The 20,588-nt window shown below is 43.1% G+C and overlaps 1 protein-coding gene across 1 annotated transcript in view; it reads left to right on the top strand.

Annotated features, from left to right (window-relative positions):
* Nucleotides 1–1,997: 1,997 nt before the first annotated feature.
* Nucleotides 1,998–20,588, top strand: part of SIDT2 (SID1 transmembrane family member 2) — a 1,446,738-nt gene continuing 1,428,147 nt past the window's right edge. Inside the window, exon 1 of the mRNA XM_044080965.1 lies at nucleotides 1,998–2,893. Within this exon, the coding sequence (XP_043936900.1) occupies nucleotides 2,696–2,893 (198 nt within the window). The 5' untranslated portion in view covers nucleotides 1,998–2,695. The remainder of the gene's footprint in view (nucleotides 2,894–20,588) is intronic.

The following is a 20,588-nucleotide window of genomic DNA, read 5'->3' as shown; positions in this document are numbered from 1 at the left end:
GACAGAACCCACAGGGTCAGAGTTGCTGGCGCCATGTCAGACTCAAAGCCTGTCACAAGTGGTGTACCACAGGGCTCAGTCCTGGGCCCACTCTTGTTTGGCATCTACTTTTCCAGTACAAGCAAACACAGGAGGGTTATGGCTGACAAAGTTTGCAGATGACTGCAAACTGGGCCATAGTTGAAAACACATCTGACACAGATATCCTTCAGAAGGGTCTCACAGAAACGGATAACTGGTGCCAGAGCCATGGCCTAAAGTTAAATGCCAAAAATGCATAGTCATACCCTTCGGGAAAAACAAGGTTACCCCTAGCTACCAAATAGGTGGCAATCCACTGAGCACAGAAGAAGTTATCAGGGACCTGGGGACCCAGGTTGATAGTAGTCTGTCATTCGACACCCATGTAGCTAAAGTAGTTAGGAAGACCTTCTACATTGCCCACCTTATCATGAAGGGATTCTCATCTAGATCAAGGGAGGTCATAGTCTCCCTATACTCATCACTCATCAGACCAATGATTGAGTACAATGCCCCATTCGGAATGTATCTGACCCGACACTTGCAGCAGCTGGAGAGGCCACAAAAGTTCCTCACCAAAAGGATAAAGGGTCTCAAACATCTGTCCTATGCTGCCCGACTGAAAGAACTCCAGCTCTACTCAGTCGCCTACCGCCTGCTCAGAGGTGACCTTTGCCTAACATACAAGGCCATGTCAAACCCAGATTTGATGAATATGCTTCACCTCAAAAAATCTAGATCCGTCAGAGCCACAAGGGCGGGAGACTTAAACCTCGACACGGCTATTAATAGGACGTGCTGGAGGGATAGATTCATCACCCAAAGACTCCCTATGCTGTGGAACAAAATCCCGGTATATGTGAGGCAGAGCACCTCGCTGGCCTTGTTCAAGAGAAATCTTGACCAATGGATGGGAGATCGCAGATATACCCCAGGGATTACCTCAGTGTCACTGCTCGACAGAGGCACAGCAAAATAATGGGTATAGTTCCCCATACTAAAGGGGTGGCCCACAAAACTATGGGCTAGGCTTGTAAATGCCCTTGGGCAGATAGCCTAGTATGAACCTATGTTGAATGAATAGAGGAAAAATGAAGAGCAAGACAAAATGTTTGAAAACGTTATAAAAAAAGTAATCTGGATGGTGTAGTTAAACCTTATAGGGGGACCCGATGGTTTGGGGGTGTGGGACGCTATAGAGCCCTTTTGCCTAGGAGACCAGCTGACCAAAGGCCGGCCCTGGGCTTTATTTTTTTTTAATACTGTAAGCTTAAGCTGACTAATCTTGAAAAAAATTACATAATTATAATAATAATTCTGAAACGTGCGAAAAACTTAACTGGCAACCCTATACGAATGTCAAATAAGTAGGGTCCGTTCTCGCCTGCGCGAAGTAAGATGGTATGTCTTAATATTAACTGCTGGAAACCACGTATGTCCCAATATAAACACAGTTGCCTAAAACCAAACTAGGTTACCGACATACATAAACGGCCTTATGAAGTAGATATTTGCAAAACAGTTCATTAAAGTATACAGCTTTTCAACTATCTTTTTGATTGGACGTTGTTTTTAAACGTGTTTGGGGTAGTATCCCATACTCCTTCTGGAAGATGCACTACATGGTATTCAGAATTTAAGCTGGATGTGATGTATCTATTTTCCGAAGGCCTTTGTTCCCGTTTTCAATGTCTATAAGTTGAGATACGATTACACGGCACAGAAACACTTCTTCATACAAACGGTGGTACTACACCGATGATAACCAACGTTTACTTAATCATTAAATAAGTATTGCGTTATGACGTCTTATTGATCTTAAATATTATTACATTGGTTGTTAACTATTAAACTATGTTCACTCCAGTTAATTAAAACAATTTTGTCAAATAATTTAAAGCAGGCAGGTGCTGCATTTTTAGCGTCCGTTTTCCCCTAAAAGACAAGACGTGGCGGGTCTTCGCGACAAAACAATAACCCTTACTTTGTCCAGACACATTCATTCCGAACTACCAAGGGTTGTGGGGTGCAGCGATCATGTATTCCAGCTCTTCGTCTTTAAATGATCTAGTCATGTGACTTCAACTGGCGTGGTTTGTTTACTGCGCCGGCGTGATTGGGAAAGCTTAGGCTTGTTGGTAGGCTGCAATGTGAAATATTTTGTTTTGTTTTTGATTTTGCTTACCATAATTATTGCTTTCTGTTCAAGGCGGGACGTAAGTTTTCAAGTGATAATTTAGAAAGTAAAATTATATTTGGCATACTTTGAAAAAGAAAAGTGAACTGCACCTGTCGAATGAGGAAGCCTCTCTGTAGCCTAGCCGAATAACAAAGACAGAAGTGCAACAGTTTCCAGGTAGGGAACTACTAAAGACAGCACTGTGACAAGGTGAAGCAGTAAAGGGACTGTTGTTGCGTAGTGTGACTTCGGCTGTGGTGTACCCGTTGTGACGGTTTGCAGCTTTTTCAGTTTGGGTATTCTTGCCCCTGCTGTTGTGGTCTCTGCTCCTTTATGTCATCATTGAGGAAATTATTATACAACTTTCGGTGGGGATGAGTAGAAGTTTACTCGAACGGAGACAAGTAGGAAATCTGACTTAATGTAACTGAACTTTTAAGAGAATGTATTTGCACGCTTGGATTTTATATTTAGTTTGGTGATTCGTGGCAAAAAATGGCTATGATAATGATCAAATGTTTACCAGCCCTGCTAACTGTGGTGCTTTTGGCAGCTGGGACCGTGGCCCATTTCGAACCTACGTCTAAGCAGGTGGTGCAGAAGACAGCCGAGTTCAACGTAATTTATTCAGACTTTGTCAATAGCGAGCTGTTGCACATTTATGCCTTCAATCGTACTGTAACCAGAAACAGGGTGAGTTGGGTTACTGTTATTGAGTGCTTTGTGTCTACTCTTCCTGTGTAATTTAATTTTATTCTTCTGCGGCGCTGACAGAATTGCTGTTAATCCGTGTGGTATATATTTGAACAGTAAGTAGTGTAATGTTTTGAAATGTTTGCACTCAGTTGACCACTGAAAGTGGTGTACCTTTGCAATTGCGAACTTTTGTTTCCTAGGTGGTGAATAGGTTTTTTTCTGACCGTTATTCTTACTGCTCATAGGTTGGCTAGGGATACTAGTATAATTTGTACGACTGCTCTGTGATTCTTTGTATTTAGCCCTTTTCTTGAATAAAGTACGGTGATCAGTCATAAAGAATATTGCCTGACTGTCACTATTACTTAAGTTCATGGAGCACAAAGTACATACCAGTGTAACTCTCTGTTAAAGAATTAAGTGTGTCAATTTTATGGTATAATATTGTTTAGTGATTGAATTTACATACTACTGTATTACAGCAGTTTTTATTTCAAGCATGGGTAAGTTCTGTAGCTGATTCATGGGAATTCTAGAAAATCGTGTCATTTTACTATATTTCTCCATTCTGCTGCTGCATTGCTGCCTTGGTATTCTTCTGTGCTTCCACAATGTTGCTTGGATACTCTTCTTCTTTTGACTGCTCCCATTAAGGGTCGCCACAGCAGCTCAGCTGTTTCCATTCCTTCCTGTCCTCTGCATCTTGCTCTGTCACACCAACCACCTGCATGTCCTCTCTCACCACATCCATAAACCTTATCTTAGGCCGTCCTCTTTTCCTCTTACCTGGTAGCTTCATCCTTAGCATCCTTTTCCCAATATATTCAGTATCCCTCCTCAGCACATGTCCAAATCAACGTAATCTTGCCTCTCTGGCTTTCTCCAAACCTTCCAACCTGGGCTGACCCTCTAATATACTTATTCCTTATCCTGTCTATCCTCCTCATACCCAGTGCAAATCTTAACATCTTCAACTCTGCCACATCAAGCTCTGACTCCTGCCTTTTTGTCAATGCCACGGTCTCCAACCCATATAATATAGCTGGTCTCACTTCCCTTTTGTAGACCTTCCCTTTCACTCTTACTGGTACTAGTCTGTCACAAATCACTCCTGACACTCTTCTCCACCCACTCCATCCTCCCTGTACTCTCTTCTTCACCTCTCTTCCACACTCACCATTGCTCTGAACTATTGATCCCAAGTATTTAAACTCATCCACCTTCGCCACCTCTACTCCCTGCATCCATACCATTCCTCTCTCCTCCCCTCATTCACACACATATTTTGTCTAAGTCCTGCTGACCTTCATTCCTCTTCTCTCTAGAGCACATCTCCACCTCTCCAGGGTCTCCTCCAGCTGTTCCCTACTCTCACTACAGATCACAATGTCATCTGCAAACATCATAGCCCATGGGGACTCCTGTCTGATCTCGTCTGTCAACATGTCCATCACCACTGCAAATAAGAAAGGGCTCAGAGCTGATCCTCGATGTAATCCCACCTACTTACTCATGCAGGCTACTGCAACCTGCAATATTTACTTCTAATCCCTTCTGCTATACAGGGTATGACCATGATTCTTAAACCCAGTACTACCTAGATTATTCCCCATGGTACTTCGTTTTTTTTTATCACCGAATTGTTGTCTTGAGACTCATCGCCATAGTACTTCCAGAGGCAGTTTCACGCTTTGTCATCCTAATACTGCTGTCCAGAAATACTTCATTATCATAGTACTGCCTGGTGCATTTCTGTGCCACAACAGTCAGGAAATCCTTCTATGTGGCACACCTCATCACTAAGGGCTTTTCATCCAGAAAAAGGAGGTCATTGTCCCACTGTACTCATCCCTCATTAGACCCATTATAGAATACAACACCCCGTTTGGTATGTACCTCTCAAGACATCTGCAACAACTGGAAAGGCCGCAGAAATACCTCACTAAAAGAATCACAGGCCTAAAGCAGATGCCCTACGCTGACCGCCATAAAAAAAACTCTAGCTATACTTTGTCGCATATAGTCTACTCAGAGGCGATCTCTGCTTAATATACAAGGCCATGTCAAACCTAGAGCTGCTGGACATGCTACACTTAAAGAAATCCCAATCCCTCAGAGCCACACGCTCCAGGGATGTAAACCTTGTCATCACAATAAACAAAACATGCTGGAGGGATAGTTTCCTGACCCACAGACTCCTCAGACTCTGGAATAGATTGCCCATAATATGTCAAGCAGAGTGCCTCTTTAGCCCTCTTCAAAAGGAACCTTTATGATTGGATGGGATAAAGGAAATTCACCCCAGGGATCACGTCAGTCGCCCTGCTAGACAGTGGTCCAGGGAAGTAAATAGTGTGGGAAGAAATAGCCAGGGAATTGTTATGGCTAGGCTTATATAGGCCCTAGGGCTGATAGCCTAGTATCAACCTATGAACCTGTTGTTGTAATAGTGCTGCATGGGGCATTTCCTTTCTTCATTGTTGTAATAGTGCTGCCCGGGCAGTTCTGCAGACCATTAGTATGCTTCTCCCTGGGTACTCTAGTGTTTCATTACTGAACTTCTACCATGTCTGGGCATAAGTGCATTTCATCACTGTACTGCTGCACAGAGTACTCGCATGTTTCATTATTATAGTGCTGTCTGAGGTTTTCCTGCAGTTCACCACCTTTTTATTGTTTGGAAGACACTAGTGGTTCCTCACCATATTGCTGCTCGGGCAGTAACTGAACTTCATAATCGTACTGCTCCCCGGGGCACTTGTGTGTTTTATTGCCATATAACTACCTGATGTATATCAGTGCTTAATCACTGTACTGCCTTCTGGTGTGCTGCTGCACTCCGTCATTCTACTGCCCCCTGAATTGCTTCTGTATTTCATTATTGTACTGTTGCTTGGAGTGCTCCTGTGCTTTATTACAATACCCCACTGTATTGCCAGTTGGGTTACTCATGAACTTCATTACAGCATTGCTGCCTGATGAACTGTGTACCCACTATAATTCCTCCTTGGGTACTCCCATGCTTCATCACTGTACTGCCATCTGGAGTGCTTTCTCAGTTCAGCATTGTACTGATGCCCAGAGAATTATCATAGTTTATTGTCCTTACTGATGCATGAGATACTGTTCTCCATCACCATAGTGTTGCATTGGGTACTTCCGTGCTTAATCATATTACTGTTACTAATCAGTCTTGTATAACCCCTTGTAGCATTTTAGTAAGTGAGCATTTCCAGTGGAATATTCAAGTCCAGTTAACAAGGCTGACCTGTACGTATAGTTTAGTTTAGAGCACAGCAGAGTTGGTAGAGAATCACAGTGTGCATGAAGCCCCTTGGGTGGCAGCAGGCTGATGAAGAACAACAGTAACACAGGAGACAGCTGAGTCTGTAGTAACATTTTTTTCATTTCTAAAGACAGATCTGCTGTTGCTTGTTCCTGTTTCCTAACTGAAGAGTACATTTGGTTTCATAACTGCTAAATCCAGTTTGTTTTTCTTAACATTTGAAGGTCCAGGTTAAGGCAGAAAAGCAGGAAGACCTTATTTTTTATTGCATTATTTCTTTAGTGGCTTGAAAGTAAAATGCTGAATTGTTACTCAGTTGAGAGCTGTAGAGGAGACTTTTATTCGTCTTATCCTTAAAGAGCTTAAAATGTTAAACTTTTCATTTGAAAGACTGGTCTGATGCCGTTTCTGTCCAGTTCTTCATATTTGCTTGAGATGGTACATTTAGCTCGGCTTATGTAACATTTTGAAGGAATATGGTAGGAGACAAGTACGTGATTTGTACTGGTTGCTTTTTAATTAGATTAAAACTAGGGAGAAGAGTAGTGTGACTTTTCCATTTTATTTTAAAAACAGATCTGTTGTTCTTACCCATTTCATTTTTTGCTGTTAAATTTGATGTCTGTTAAATTGCCCACATTGTATGCTTACTATACTTAAAACCACCCTCCAACTTCTGCTGTTAGCTTCTTTAAAGATCCGCAGCCCTGATCTTTTTTCTCTTGGCTTACTCTTTCAAGAACTAATACTGCTGCCTGACTGCTTAGTTCTCCAGTTTGGATCTAGGTTGGGAGTGCTTCCGATGTGGAGCCTGCATGTTCTCCTTTTGTTTGCATGGCTTTTCACTAGGTAATCCAGTTTTCTTCAATAACCCATCCAGCCATAGGTGAGTTGGTGATGCTTCAGAGTACTTGTAGGTGTTTCTGTACATGATCAGGTGATGCTCCATCTTTTTCACTGGTTTGTGCGTGTTGAATGCCCTGGTTCCCTGTAACACTTAGCTAGATTAAGCAGATATCAAAGACTGAATGATGCACTTTGAGGTTTTTTGCATGTGAGTTTTTGTAGCTTAACAAGCATCGCAGTGGTTTTATCAGGCTTTAAGTTTTTATTTGTTTGGCTTTTGCCAAGTAGGGCATTAAGGATACTTGAGTGAGAGAAGAATAACTTAGTGCGAACAAGTTAACTATAAAAGCAAGAAACAAAAAGAAGGGACTTGGGGAATAGGAGAGGATGAAAAGGTGCATTGCAGACTGGATATGAGGTTGGGAGAGAGAAGCAAGTGGGAGATGCCTATGATTTGGGAAAAGGGTTTCCCTCTGGGAGCTTTGTAGTAGGAGAGGATGTAAGAGCTTCAGAAGATATGAACGTTGGATGTGATGATCAACTGGTTAATCAGGCAAGAAAGGGAAGGGTTGAAGAGGAGAGGAGAGGAGGGGATGCATTTGGAGGTCAGTAGACAGGAATAAAAGAGTAGAGATGTTGGAAGAATACAAACAAGTATGAGAAGAACTAGGATGAAGGAAGAAAGTGCTAGAGGAGGCCAGTAGAGGTGGCATAGAGAGAAGGAAGCCAAAGTGGCAAAGGAAGGGACAGAATGAAGTGAAAGGCGAAGAAGTGAAGGCAGTGACAGATGGCCAAACTGGGACTGACCGCAGGGAGCTTAGTATGCAAGGAGGGACACAGTCGTTTGGAAGGGATAGATAGTGGAGGGGGACAGAAGAGTGGAACTCTGTATGGGCAAAGAGCAGAGGAATGACCAGCAGGAGAAAGACTGAGGGGAATAATATTAGAGAGAGGCTGCTGTTGAAAATGGTGGATAGGACTTGCAGAAAGAGGTCTGGATGAGTTGGAAAAGGGATTATGTGCCGTATAGGAATGGTGGTAACTAATCTGGGTTATGAAGATATTTGGAATGAAAAGGTCACAAATAGGATGACTTTTAATATGAGGCAGGAAGTGAAAGGGAGGAGAGCTAGTCTTCAGTCTCATTCTCCATCTTAGCATAGAGAGAAAAAGGCCAAATTGCGGTGGAACTGTCTCAGAGTTGCTTTGAGACACACAATGTGACTAAAATGGTCACACAGGGCATGGGATAAATGTTGCATTACATTTAGGCACCAACACATCAAAGGAGACTTTGAGACGTTGGTAGAAGGATGCTAGGATTGGGGGTTGGTGGAAGCATTCTCAGAACTGCTAACTGTGCCAGATGCCGTCACACAGAGGAAAGAGAGGATTGAGGAGCAGAATGACTGACTTGAGCCATTGGGCATGGAACTGTTAGGAAGATGAATGAACACCTAAAATTAAAAAAACACCCTTTGTCATTAAGACAGGCTGAGTCTTGGCCCAAACTGGTTAGAAGGTCTCACAGAATTAGTAATGGTGCATACATATGGGGAAGTGAAGAGAAGGAGAAAATAAATATGGAAGACTCTAGTGAAGGAAACAAAAGTGACTCAACATGGATGTGCATAGCAAGAAGTCTAGAAAGGAAGGTGGGGAACTAGTTATTAAATGAAAATTGCAGTTCGTAGACCCCATAAAATGAAGTATAAATAAACAGAAGACATACAAAATTTATTGTAGAAAGAGCAGAGCATGTATAAAAAAATACTTAATTCTCAGACCTTTTTTTTTTTTTCATTCAACAGGAGGTACCCTTTTCTGTAATTTCAAAATGTTCATTGAATATCCACAACATTAAAAATAGTAAAAAAACTCTGAAAATTAAACTGACATCTTAAATTTTGTGTTTGCTGGCATAAAGCCTTGATTACCTCCCTGTATGTTTGACATGTAATGCCATATTGTAAACATCATATTCCACATTTATATATGTAACATTTCAGCAAGTTCATGTTCTGTCAGCAGTGAGATTCTAAAAATTTTTAATACAGGAAAATTCAAAAAGCAAAGGAACAATACTTTATTCTTAATATATACGTGTGTACTTTCCATTATGCTGTTTGTGTTTTGGGAATAGCCTTTAGTTGAATCATCATGAACACACATTCTGCAAGCAATTCATGGCTTTAACATTATTCTTAGTTCTCTAAATTCCTCTTTCCACTGTAGTGAAACAAAACTCTGACATCACTCTTTCACAAGCTATTTCTTGCCATCCTCTCTCACTTCCCCAATTCTCATCTAACACATTTTAATCTTCACACAATTCTGTCACTCATTCTTTGCCATCACCTGTACATTTTTAAACACTCCAGTTTTCCACTCATCCCATCCTCTTCTGTCAGCCTATTCAATTTAAACCGCCAAACTTGCATTCTGTCAGCCTATTCAATTTAAACCGCCAAACTTGCATGTCTCCATCAGCTTAAGCATGTTTGTTTGTTTGTATTTACTTAAAAAAAAAAAAAAAAAAAAAAAAAAAAAAAAATAGAACAGAAAAGCATCACTGGGTTCACTATATAGGTTCAAGGGTTGGTACTAGGCTATTGGCCCTAGGGCCTAAACAAGCCTAGCCATAACAATTCCCTGGATATTTCTTCCCACAATATTTACTTCCCTGGACCCCTGCCTAGCAGAGCGACTGTTTGTGCCTTTATTACTGTTTTATTGCCTTATTTTCCTGTGTTTGTGAGCTTATATTGTTGATTGCACTTGTGGGCTAAAGTATTGCTTAAAAGTAACTACCAGGCTAATACACTCAAGTGTACCAGCCTTTGATAGCAATTTAGTCGAAAACAAAGCATTTACTGCATTTTTCTTGTCTGTTTGAAAAAACAAAAAAATATTTCTCCTTTCCTAAACTTTACTTGCTAGTTGTTCCAGTGATCAGATTTTGCTGATCCCTGGGCTTTGTATTTGGTTTCTGTGTTCCTCCATTTTCTTGTGTGGCCAGAGGTAGTTTCTTTACTCACCAGTGGGAGTGGGGAGTACTGAGCTGCTTGTTTGTCCTCAGAGGAGTGGTTAGAAGCAGCAACTTGTAATTTGTTGGCCATTTTGGGTCATTTCCTGTTTTTTCCAGCCCCCTGCTATAAAGCACGCGTTGGCTCGCTTTAGCGCGGAGCTGCTACCGTTGCACACTAGGGCAGTGCCGGTTAAGCAGATTTAAACCATTAGGGCTACCTAAAGTTCACTCTTCAAATTTTCCCTTAAAACTACCTTCCTCAAAGTGTACTACTGTTCTATTTAGTGTATCCTCCAACTATAAATTATCTCTACTTGACTCCCAAGTAGACTATTCTCTATCCGTATAGCTAAGCACTTGCTCCTACAGTACTTATCACCTCGATAAAGCACTCTTGTTATAGAAAGTACCCCAAAAAAAGCAAACCCCATTTCTCGGTCACCCACATCCCCAAAACCTTTTTTTAAGTTTTTCTGTCTATTCCTTCTAGCATGTCGAGGGATCGGTTGCTAATACCCTCTCCTGCTCAGCTGGTGAACCTGGGATTATTGAGGCAATGTTACAATTGTCTCATGTACACAGACAACCCTCTCCTCCTCCCACAAAACACAAATACATGCGAGAGATGCAACTATATGGCCAAACTGGAGGCTGAGTTCTCTCAACATAGAACTGGCAAGACCAGACAGGAGGAGAAGGTAACCACACACACTATAGACCCAGTCTCACATAATACCATCACAACCTCAAATCATACACATAAACACACAAAGACATACTCGGAGGCTCTGATCAAAAATCTACCAAAACAGCAGAGGCCACCAAAGCAGACAAACAACTACCACCTCAGAACACAACACCTGCATCACATAGACCACACAGTCAGAGTGTCAAGCAGTCACAGCCCTTAAGGCCAAACACTATGCCAGACACACTAGTCATTGGTGACTCCATAGTCAGACACACTGACGTTCCGCTCACCAGACTGAGTAAGGAGAAGGTCACAGTAAGCTGCCTGTCGGGTGCTAGAATCCGCCACATAACGCATGCACTCAGGTCTCTCAACAGCAGGTACAAGTACGACTCAATCATTGTCCACGCTGGTGTAAATGACCTGAGACGTACCTCCCTGGACTACATGAAAAGAGACATAGAGGAGCTCTCTGATTATGTAGCCCAGGCAGGTATGACCCTGACCTTGAGCAGTATCCTACCTTCACCAAGAATGATGCCACAATACAGAGATAAGATGATCAGTTTTAACAATTGGCTTAAACTCTGGTGTCATTCAAAGGGGATCCAATGTCTGTCTGCCTGGGATGACATGCTGGACAAGCCACGCTGCTTTGCAAGGGACGGCTTGCACTTGTCACCCTGGGATTCGGATTTTGGCAAAGGCTCTTGCCACCCCCATAGTGCCTTTTTTAGGCAAGGCTCAAATTCTAAACCTACCACCCTAGAACAAAACAAAGAAAAAAAACGGGTAATGCTGCTCAATGCCAGAAGTCTCAACCTCAAGATGCACGCACTCGAGGCCCTTCTCAGTATGGAGAACATCGATGTCTGTGCTGTGACAGAAACCTGGTTCAAGGCTCCTGAGAGCACCCCAGCACTATCAGGTATTACCTCATATCATGCATTCCGGCCCCAAAACCCGGACAATACCAAGAAAGGAGGAGGGGTATCCATATTCATCAAGGACACCCACACCTCAAGATTGGTGGCATCGCACGATGCATCGGAAACCATCCAGGTGCAATTAACCATAGGCAAGACTGCTATACAAATTGTAGCATGTTACAGGCCACCCTCGCAAACTCAGGAACCTCACATGGCCTTCCTGAAAACACTGGAGGGGATAAATGTATCTCCGAACACCATCATACTAGGTGACTTCAACTACCCTAATATAGACTGGGAACACTACTCAAGCCCAAACACTCTAGCCCAAAAGTTCCTGGAATTCATAAACTCAAATGCCATGGAACAACTAGTCACCATCCCCACAAGAGGAGAGAACATACTTGATCTCATCATTACAAACATGGGAGCACAATGTTCAACGCCAGAAGTATACCCCTCACTGGTGAGATCTGATCACAAACTAATCTCGCTGGAGGTCCTCATCCCGCCGAAACGAAATGAAAAAGACCACAGTAAAGAACTTCTCGAAAGCCGACTTCACACTTCTAAAGACTAGTGTGGTCTCCTTTAAGGCCCCTGAGCCGGCGGTTAACATTACTCAAACCGCTAAATCACTTGCAAATGCCTTCTACCAGCACCTGCAGGGCTGCATGGATCAGGCAATCCCAAGCAAAACAAAGACTCTTTGTACCAAAGGCAAGCATCCAGTCTGGTGGACCCCAGCCATAAACATACTCTACAATAAAAGGAGAAAGCTACTACAAGATAGAGCAAAATCCTTAAAAGGTAAGACACCACTGATCACTATAAGTAAAAAGCTAAGAGCTCTCATAAAATCATCCAAAGCTAATTTTGAGAAAAAATAGCTAAGGACTCTAAAGACAACCATAAAGCATTCTTTAGCTATGTCAGAAACCTAGGAGGAAACTCCCAGATATGCTCAGAATTAGTTCAAAATGATGTGAAGATTACTGATCCTACAGACATTGCCAACATACTGGCTGACAGGTTCAGTGCAAACTTCTCCCCACCCTCCCCGCCTAAAGAAGAGATATCTATACCAAATGATTGTAGCCCCCCAAACATCTCCAACGCTCAGGTGAGAACTGCTCTCTCCAAGGCAAAGAACACAGCATCCATGGGACCTGATGGTGTCCCCGGCTGTGTGCTCCATGAACTCAACGAGAAATTGAACCCACAGTTAGGACAGCTGTTTAATCTTAGTCTCACCTCCGGATACGTACCCAGGGAGTGGCGCACAGCGACTGTGGTCCCACTCCACAAAGGCGGTGCCTCCACCCACCCTGGAAATTACCGTCCCATTAGCTTGACAAGCCTGATCTGCAAAGCATTGGAAAGGATCATAATGGATCTCATAAATAAAGACATAGGGAATTTGCAGACTTTGGATCCAACCCAGTTTGGCTTTGTCAAAGGCAGATCATGCCTTTTAAACTTGGTTGACTTTTTTGAAACAGTCACCAAGGCCATTGACGAGGGAAAGGCAGTCCATACAGCCTACCTAGACCTGGCGAAGGCTTTCGATACAATACCCCACTCGGGTATCATTGAAAAACTCATCAACTTAAATGTAAACCCATACATTACAAGATGGGTTGCAAACTGGCTGAGTGACAGAACCCACAGGCTCAGAGTTGCTGGCGCCATGTCAGACTCCAAGCCTGTCACAAGTGGTGTCCCACAGGGCTCAGTCCTGGGCCCACTCTTGTTTGGCATCTACTTTTCTGAAGTACAAGCAAACACAGGAGGGTTATGGCTGACAAAGTTCGCAGATGACTGCAAACTGGGCCGTAGTTGAGAACACATCCGACACAGATATCCTTCAGAAGGGTCTCACAGAAACGGATAACTGGTGCCAGAGCCATGGCCTCAAGTTAAATGCCAAGAAATGCATAGTCATACCCTTCGGGAAAAATAAGGTTACCCCTAGCTACCGTATAGGTGGCAATCCCCTGAACACAGAAGAAGTTATTAGGGACCTGGGAACCCAGGTTGACAGTAGCCTTTCATTCGACACTCATATTGCTAAAGTAGTTGGGAAGACCTTCTACATTGCCCACCTTATCATGAAGGGATTCACATCTAGATCAAGGGAAGTCATAGTCTCCCTATACTCATCACTCATCAGACCAATGATCGAGTACAATGCCCCATTCGGAATGTATCTGACCCGACACTTGCAGCAGCTGGAGAGGCCACAAAAGTTCCTCACCAAAAGGATAAAGGGTCTCAAAAATCTGTCTTACGCTGCACGACTGAAAGAACTCCAGTTATATTCAGTTGCGCATCGCTTACTCAGAGGTGACCTATGCCTGACATACAAGGCCATGTCAAACCCAGATTTGATGAATATGCTTCATCTCAAAAAATCTAGATCCCTCAGAGCCACAAGGGCGGGTGACTTAAACCTCGACACGGTTATTAATAGGACGTGCTGGAGGGATAGATTCATCACCCAAAGACTCCCTATGCTGTGGAACAAAATCCCGGTTTATGTGAGGCAGAGCACCTCGCTGGCCTTGTTCAAGGGGAATCTTGACCAATGGATGGGAGATCGCAGATACACCCCAGGGGTTACCCCAGTGTCACTGCTCGACAGAGGCACAGCTAAATAATGGGCATAGTTTCTCCAAACTAAGGGGTGGCGTAAGCCACAAAACTATGGCTAGGCTTATAAATGCCCTCGGGCAGATAGCCTAGTATGAACCTATAATCCCTGGGGGGAATTATCTCCCATCCAATCATCAAGCTTCCTTTTGAAGAGGGCCAAGGAGGCACTCTGCTTGACATATATGGGGAGTCTCTGGGTTAGGAACCTATCCCTCCAGCATGTTTTGTTCATTGTGATGACAAGGTTTAGATCCCTGGAGCGTGTGGCTCTGAGGGATTGGGATTTCTTTAAGTGGAGCATGTCCAACAGCTCAGGGTTTGACATGGCTTGTATGTTAAGCAGAGATTGCTTCCGAGTAGAAAATATGCCACAGAGTATAGCTGGAGTTTTTTTTTTTTTTTTTTTTTTTTTTTTTAGACGGTCAGCATAGGGCATCTGCTTTAGGCCTGTGATTCTTTTAGTGATGTATTTCTGCGGCCTTTCCAGCTGTTGCAGATGTCTTGTGAGGTACATACCATATGGGGCGTTGTACTCTATAATGGGTCTAGTGAGGGATGAGTACAGTGGGACAATGACCTCCTTTTTTCTGTATGAAAAGCCCTTAGTGATGAGGTGTGCCACATAAAAGGATTTCCTGACCGTGGCGATGTGGCTATGGAAGGTGAGACCACTGTCCACCTGTGTCCCTAAGTCTCATCACACTTTTGGTGTTTAGTGTACTGCCACCTATGTGGTAATTCATGGGTACATGTTTTCTCAAAGGGGATAACTATACATTTCTTGGAATTAAGCTTGAGGCCATGGCTCTGGCACCAAGCATCTGTTTTTGTAAGGCCCTTTTGTAGAATATCTACATCATTTGGGGATTAAATAATGGCTCCCAGTTTGCAGTCATCTGTGAACTTTGTTAACCAGAGTCCCTTAGTGTTGACCTGTGCTTCAGAGAAGTAGATGCGAAACAAGAGCGGTCCCAATACTGAACCCTGAGGTACTCCACTTGTCTGGAGCTGGATTTGGTGTTGGCTACTTTTACAGTCTGGGTTCTGTCAGTAAGCCAGTTGGCAACCCATTGAGTGACGTAGGGATTTATGCCCAGCTTAGTAAGTTTATCTATGATTCCAGAGTGAGGGATGATGTCGAAGGCCTTGGTGAGGTCCAGATAGGCTGTGTGGACTGCCTTATCCTCGTCCACCACTATGGAGACTGATTCGAAGAAGTCGGTGATTGGCCCTTCACGAACCCAAACTGGGTGGGGTCCAGTGTTTGAAGGTTGCCAGTGCCTTTGTTTATAAGTTCCATGGTAATGCGTTCCGTGCCATTGCAGATCAGGCTCGTCAGACTGATGGGACGGTAGTTCCCGGGATCCAAGGTGGATCCCCCCTTGTGGAGTGGGATAACTGTAGCTGTGTAACACTGTGTGCTCAAAGCCTGAGGTGAAGCTATGATTAAACATGACACTTAGGTGAGGTGCCAGTTCATTTTGTAGTTCATGTGGTACACAGCCTGGGATGTCATCTGGTCCCATGGATGCTGTATTCTTAGCTTTGGAAAGTGCCAGTTCTACCTGTGTGGCCATGATTACCAGAATTTGGCTATCTTTTGATATTTGAGATGGGCCCTTTAGGGTGTGAGAGGGGGGGTGAAGTTGGCACTAAATCGATCTGCTAGGATATTGGCAATATCCATGGGATCCGTATATTTAATGCCATTCTGTTGTAGCTCAGAGCAGATCTGAGCATTGTCATTTAGATTCTTGACATGACTATAGAATGCCTTGTGGTTGTCTTTGGAACTTTTGGCAATTTTATTTTCGTAACTAGCGTTGGAGGATTTTATGGGGGATCTCAGTTTTTTTTGAGGCTGGTAAGGGAGTCTTTTGCATCCTGGGATTTTCCTCTTTTATGCAACAGTTTCTTCCTTCTGTTGTATAGTTTGTTTATGGCAGGGGACCACCAGATTGGCTTCGTTTTTTGGAGGAGAGCTTCTTGGTGCTATTTGGGTTGGCAAGATTCATGCACGAGTGGATGTGCTCGTACAGTGCCTTAGTGTAGGATTCAGCAGTCGAACTTTCAGCTCCCGTCAGCATGGGTGTCATGAAGTAAGTTTGTCACTTCTGACTTGAGTAGCCACATCAGTCATCCAGTTGGCAGTTTCAGTTATGCCTTGCTTAGTATGTAGGCAAACGTGTATAGCTATGTGTAGAGTTAGAGGCAATGGATAATGTTTAGTCTATTACTTCCCGTTACTAATTAATTTAGTTGCAAGTATCTTTTCATCTAAAAAATACAGACAATCCAAAAATGAAGGTACTGAAGACACCAGCGAGAAGTTTAAAAATGTATTAATAATGAGTCAACGGTGCTTTCATCAGTCTATAACCAAGACTTCATCAGAATCTAAAAAAATTCAACAAACTCTCTACAATTACTGATGATATGTATGAAGAAACTACATGAAATTATATTCATGTCGCATGCAGGAAAATAGATTTTTTTTTTGTTTTGCAAGACATGTTTGACCAAGGGCAAGTAGATGGGGAAACTGTGAGTTTCCTTAAAGTGAAATATCCCATAGTGCCAACCATTTTTGGCATTCCAAAGCTTCGTAAAGATTTGAGGGATCCTCCTATGAGGCCAATTGTTAATGCCAGTATTTCTAAGGTACATGCCATGGCAAAATATGTGGATTTGAAGCTTAAAAATTGTTTAGCAAGGTACCACCACGTCTGTAAGGACTCTTGGGATTTTTTGACAAATCTTAGGGGAGTTAACTATTCAAAAGCATTATGTTTTGTAACAGTAGATGATGTTAGTTTATTTAATGTTATTCCCCACCAACAGGGTCTTGAATGGCTTAGGGAATTTCTATTGGATTTGCGAACATATTCTTTTGATGAAATTGAAATTTTAGTCTCATTGATGGGGAATAACTACAGCTTTGTTTATATTGAAGGACAGTATTTTAAGCAGAAAAGGGGTGTAGCAGTGGGGGTGGCTTGTGCCCCCTGTATACTAATATAATCATGGTGCAATGGGAAAAACGGTGCATACTGAGTAACCCAAGAGTACAGGCATTAAAAATCTATGCCAGATATTCGGCTGATATTTTTTTTTAGCAGAGGAAATGAATGAAAAAGAAGCAAATGACTTGGTAAACTATTTGAATTCCATTACCTCGTTTTTGAAATTTACTTATTCCTACAGCACTGAAAGCATTAGCTACCTAATGTGCTAATAGCCAAAGATCATGTTAAGGAGAGGCTTACTACTAACGTTTATAGGAAACCCCCTGTTCAAATTCTCTCTTGGATTACACAAGTTGCCACCCTTGGCATGTTAAGAAAGGGGTGATAAAGGGACAATTTATTCATCTGGCTAAAATGATTTCTGATGACAATATGTTTGAGCAAGAAAGTAGCAAGCTACTTGACATGTTCCAGGCAAGATGGTATAATTGCAATTGATTGTTAGTATTCATAATGAGGTTAGTACTAAAAGGTTAGAAGGCACCATCTTACCTCTTTTCAGGGGTTCCACTACTCAGATTATGGAGTATGTTCATAGGTTGATACTAGGCTATCTGCTCTAGGCATTTATAAGCCTAGCCAGAGTGTGTTTGGCTTTCGCCACCCTTTTAGATTAGTTGACTGTGCCTCTGTATAGTAGGTCACATAAGGTAGCCCTTTTAAGGTTAGTTTGCTGTACCTCTGTCAAGCAGGGACACAGAAGAGATCCCAGGGGTAAACGTACGATCTCCCATCCACTCGTCAAGATCTTTCTTGAAGAGGGTCAGTGAGGGGCTCTGCCTAACATGGATTGGGATTTTGTTCCAGAGTGAGGGGAGCCTCTGGGATATGAATCTGTCCCTCCAGCATGTCCTATTTATTTCTCTGCTGAGGTTCAAGTCCCTGGAGCGTGTAGCTCTAAGGGATTTGGATTTCCTGAGGTGAAGCATGTCCTTTAATTCTGGGTTGGACATGGCTTTATACGTCAGACACAGATCGCCTCTGAGTAGGCGGTTAATGACAGATATGCTACAGGTAACACTAAAAATTATAGTAAGCCATTTGTCACAACTTGCACTGTGGACAGTAATGTAACTGGTAACATACTATGTTAGAACTGGAAAATATTTCCTTGTTATGGGAAAGATTTTGGGAAGTTTGGTGACAGACCATGTATAGTATATAGGATTTGGAAGTACTGAAAAAACTGTTGGAAGACAGTGAAAAACTGGCTTCGAATTCAGGCAAGAGGTGGGGAACCTACAAGTGTGAACTCTGTAACCAATGCAAATTTATTTTTGAGGGTAACACACTAGTGTTATTGACCCAAACGTTGGTTACTTCATTCCACTGCACTTGTATTTCAGTGGGTTTAGTATAAGTGGCAAAGTGTGTTCAGTGTTCGTTTTTATGTGGGGAAAAAACAAACAGAAATTTAAAGAGTTTATTTATAGGTTCATAGGTTCATACTAGGCTATCTGCCCTAGGGCATTTATAAGCCTAGCCAGAATGTGTTTGGCTTTCGCCACCCATTTTAAATTTATTTTGCTCTGCCCTTTTTCGAGGTTAGTATACTGTGCCTCTGTCTAACAGTGACACAGAAGTGATACCCGGGGTAAACCTACGATCTCCCATCCACTCATCAAGATTCCTCTTGAAGAGAGTCAATGAGGGACTCTGCCTAACCTGGACTGGGATTTTATTCCAGAGTGAAGGGTTATGAATCTGTCCCTCCAGCATGTCCTATTTATTTCAGTGCTGAGGTTCAAGTCTCTCTAGCGCGTAGCTCGATGGGATTTGGATTTTCTGAGGTGCAGCATGTCCATTAATTCTGGGTTGGACATGGCTTTATACGTCAGGCACAGATCGCCTCTGAACAGGCGGTATGCCACTGAGTAGAGCTGGAGTTTCTTTAACCGGGCAGCATATGGCATCTGTTTGAGCCCTTTGATCCTCTTGGTGAGGTACTTTTGGGGTCTTTCCAGTTGCTGCAGGTGTCTGGTAAGGTACATCCCAAAAGGGGCATTGTACTCAATTATGCGCCTGATGAGGGATGAGTAAAGAGGCACGATGACCTCCCCTGATCTAGATGTGAATCCCTTCATGATTAGGTGGGCTGTATAAAATGTTTTTCTAACCACTTTGGCCACGTGGTTGTCAAATGAGAGATTGCTATCAACTTGGGTCCCCAGGTCCCTAATTACTTCTGTACTTAATGGATTACCACTTATGTGGTAATTTGTGGGCACTTTGTTTTTGCCAAAGGGGATGACTATACACTTTTTGGCATTTAGCTTGAGGCCATGGCTCTGGCACCAGTTGTCTGTTTTTATGAGGCCCTTTTGGAGGATGCTTGTGTCGGCTGGAGAGTCGATTATGGCGCCCAGTTTGCAGTCATCTGCAAACTGGGTCAGCCACAATCCTTCCGTGTTGGCCTGTACCTCAGAGAAATATATACCGAACAAGAGAGGTCCCAGGACTGAGCCTTGTGGGACACCACTTGTAACTGGTTTGGAGTCTGACATGGCTCCAGCAATTCTAACCATGTGGGTTCTGTCCTTGAGCCAGTTTGCAATCCATCTAGTGACATGGGGGTTTATAATTAAGCTGGTGAGCTTATCTATAATGCCCGAGTGGGGTATTGTATCGAAGGCTTTTGCGAGGTCCAGGTAGGCTGTGTGGACCACCTTCCCCTCGTCAATGGCCTTGGTGACTGTTTCAAAGAAATCAACCAGGTTTAAGAGGCAGGATCTGCCCTTAACAAGGCCGAACTGGGTAGGATCCAGTGTTTGTAGGTCCCCAATATCTTTATTTATGAGGTCCATGATGATCCTTTCCATAGCTTTGCAGACCAAGCTAGTCAGGCTTATGGGGCGATAGTTTCCAGGATCCGTTGAGGCACCACCTTTATGGAGAGAGGGACCACTGTTGCTGTACGCCACTCTTTGGGCACATATCCTGTAGTAAGGCTGAGATTGAACAGTAGTTTTATGTTTGGGTTTAGCTCTTCTTGGAATTCATGTAGGACGAGCCCGGGACACCATCGGGTCCCATTGATGCTGTGTTTTTTGCTTTGGAGAGGGCGGCTCTTACCTGAGCATTTGAGATGTCAGGGGGCAGCACTCTGCTGGGATAGATATTTGCCCTTTTGGTGGGTGGGGGGGGAGAAGTTTGCGCTGAACCTGTCAGCTAGGATGTTGGCAATGTCTGTGGGTTCGGTGTATTTTTTGTCATTTTGGACTAATTCTGAGC

This window comes from Protopterus annectens, chromosome 8.part0, assembly GCF_019279795.1.
Source record: "Protopterus annectens isolate FY-2018-M chromosome 8.part0, PAN1.0, whole genome shotgun sequence".
In the NCBI taxonomy this organism is placed as follows: Eukaryota; Metazoa; Chordata; order Ceratodontiformes; family Protopteridae; genus Protopterus; species Protopterus annectens.
Note: the sequence above shows the minus strand (reverse complement) of the source record. Positions and strands in the feature narration are given on the sequence as shown.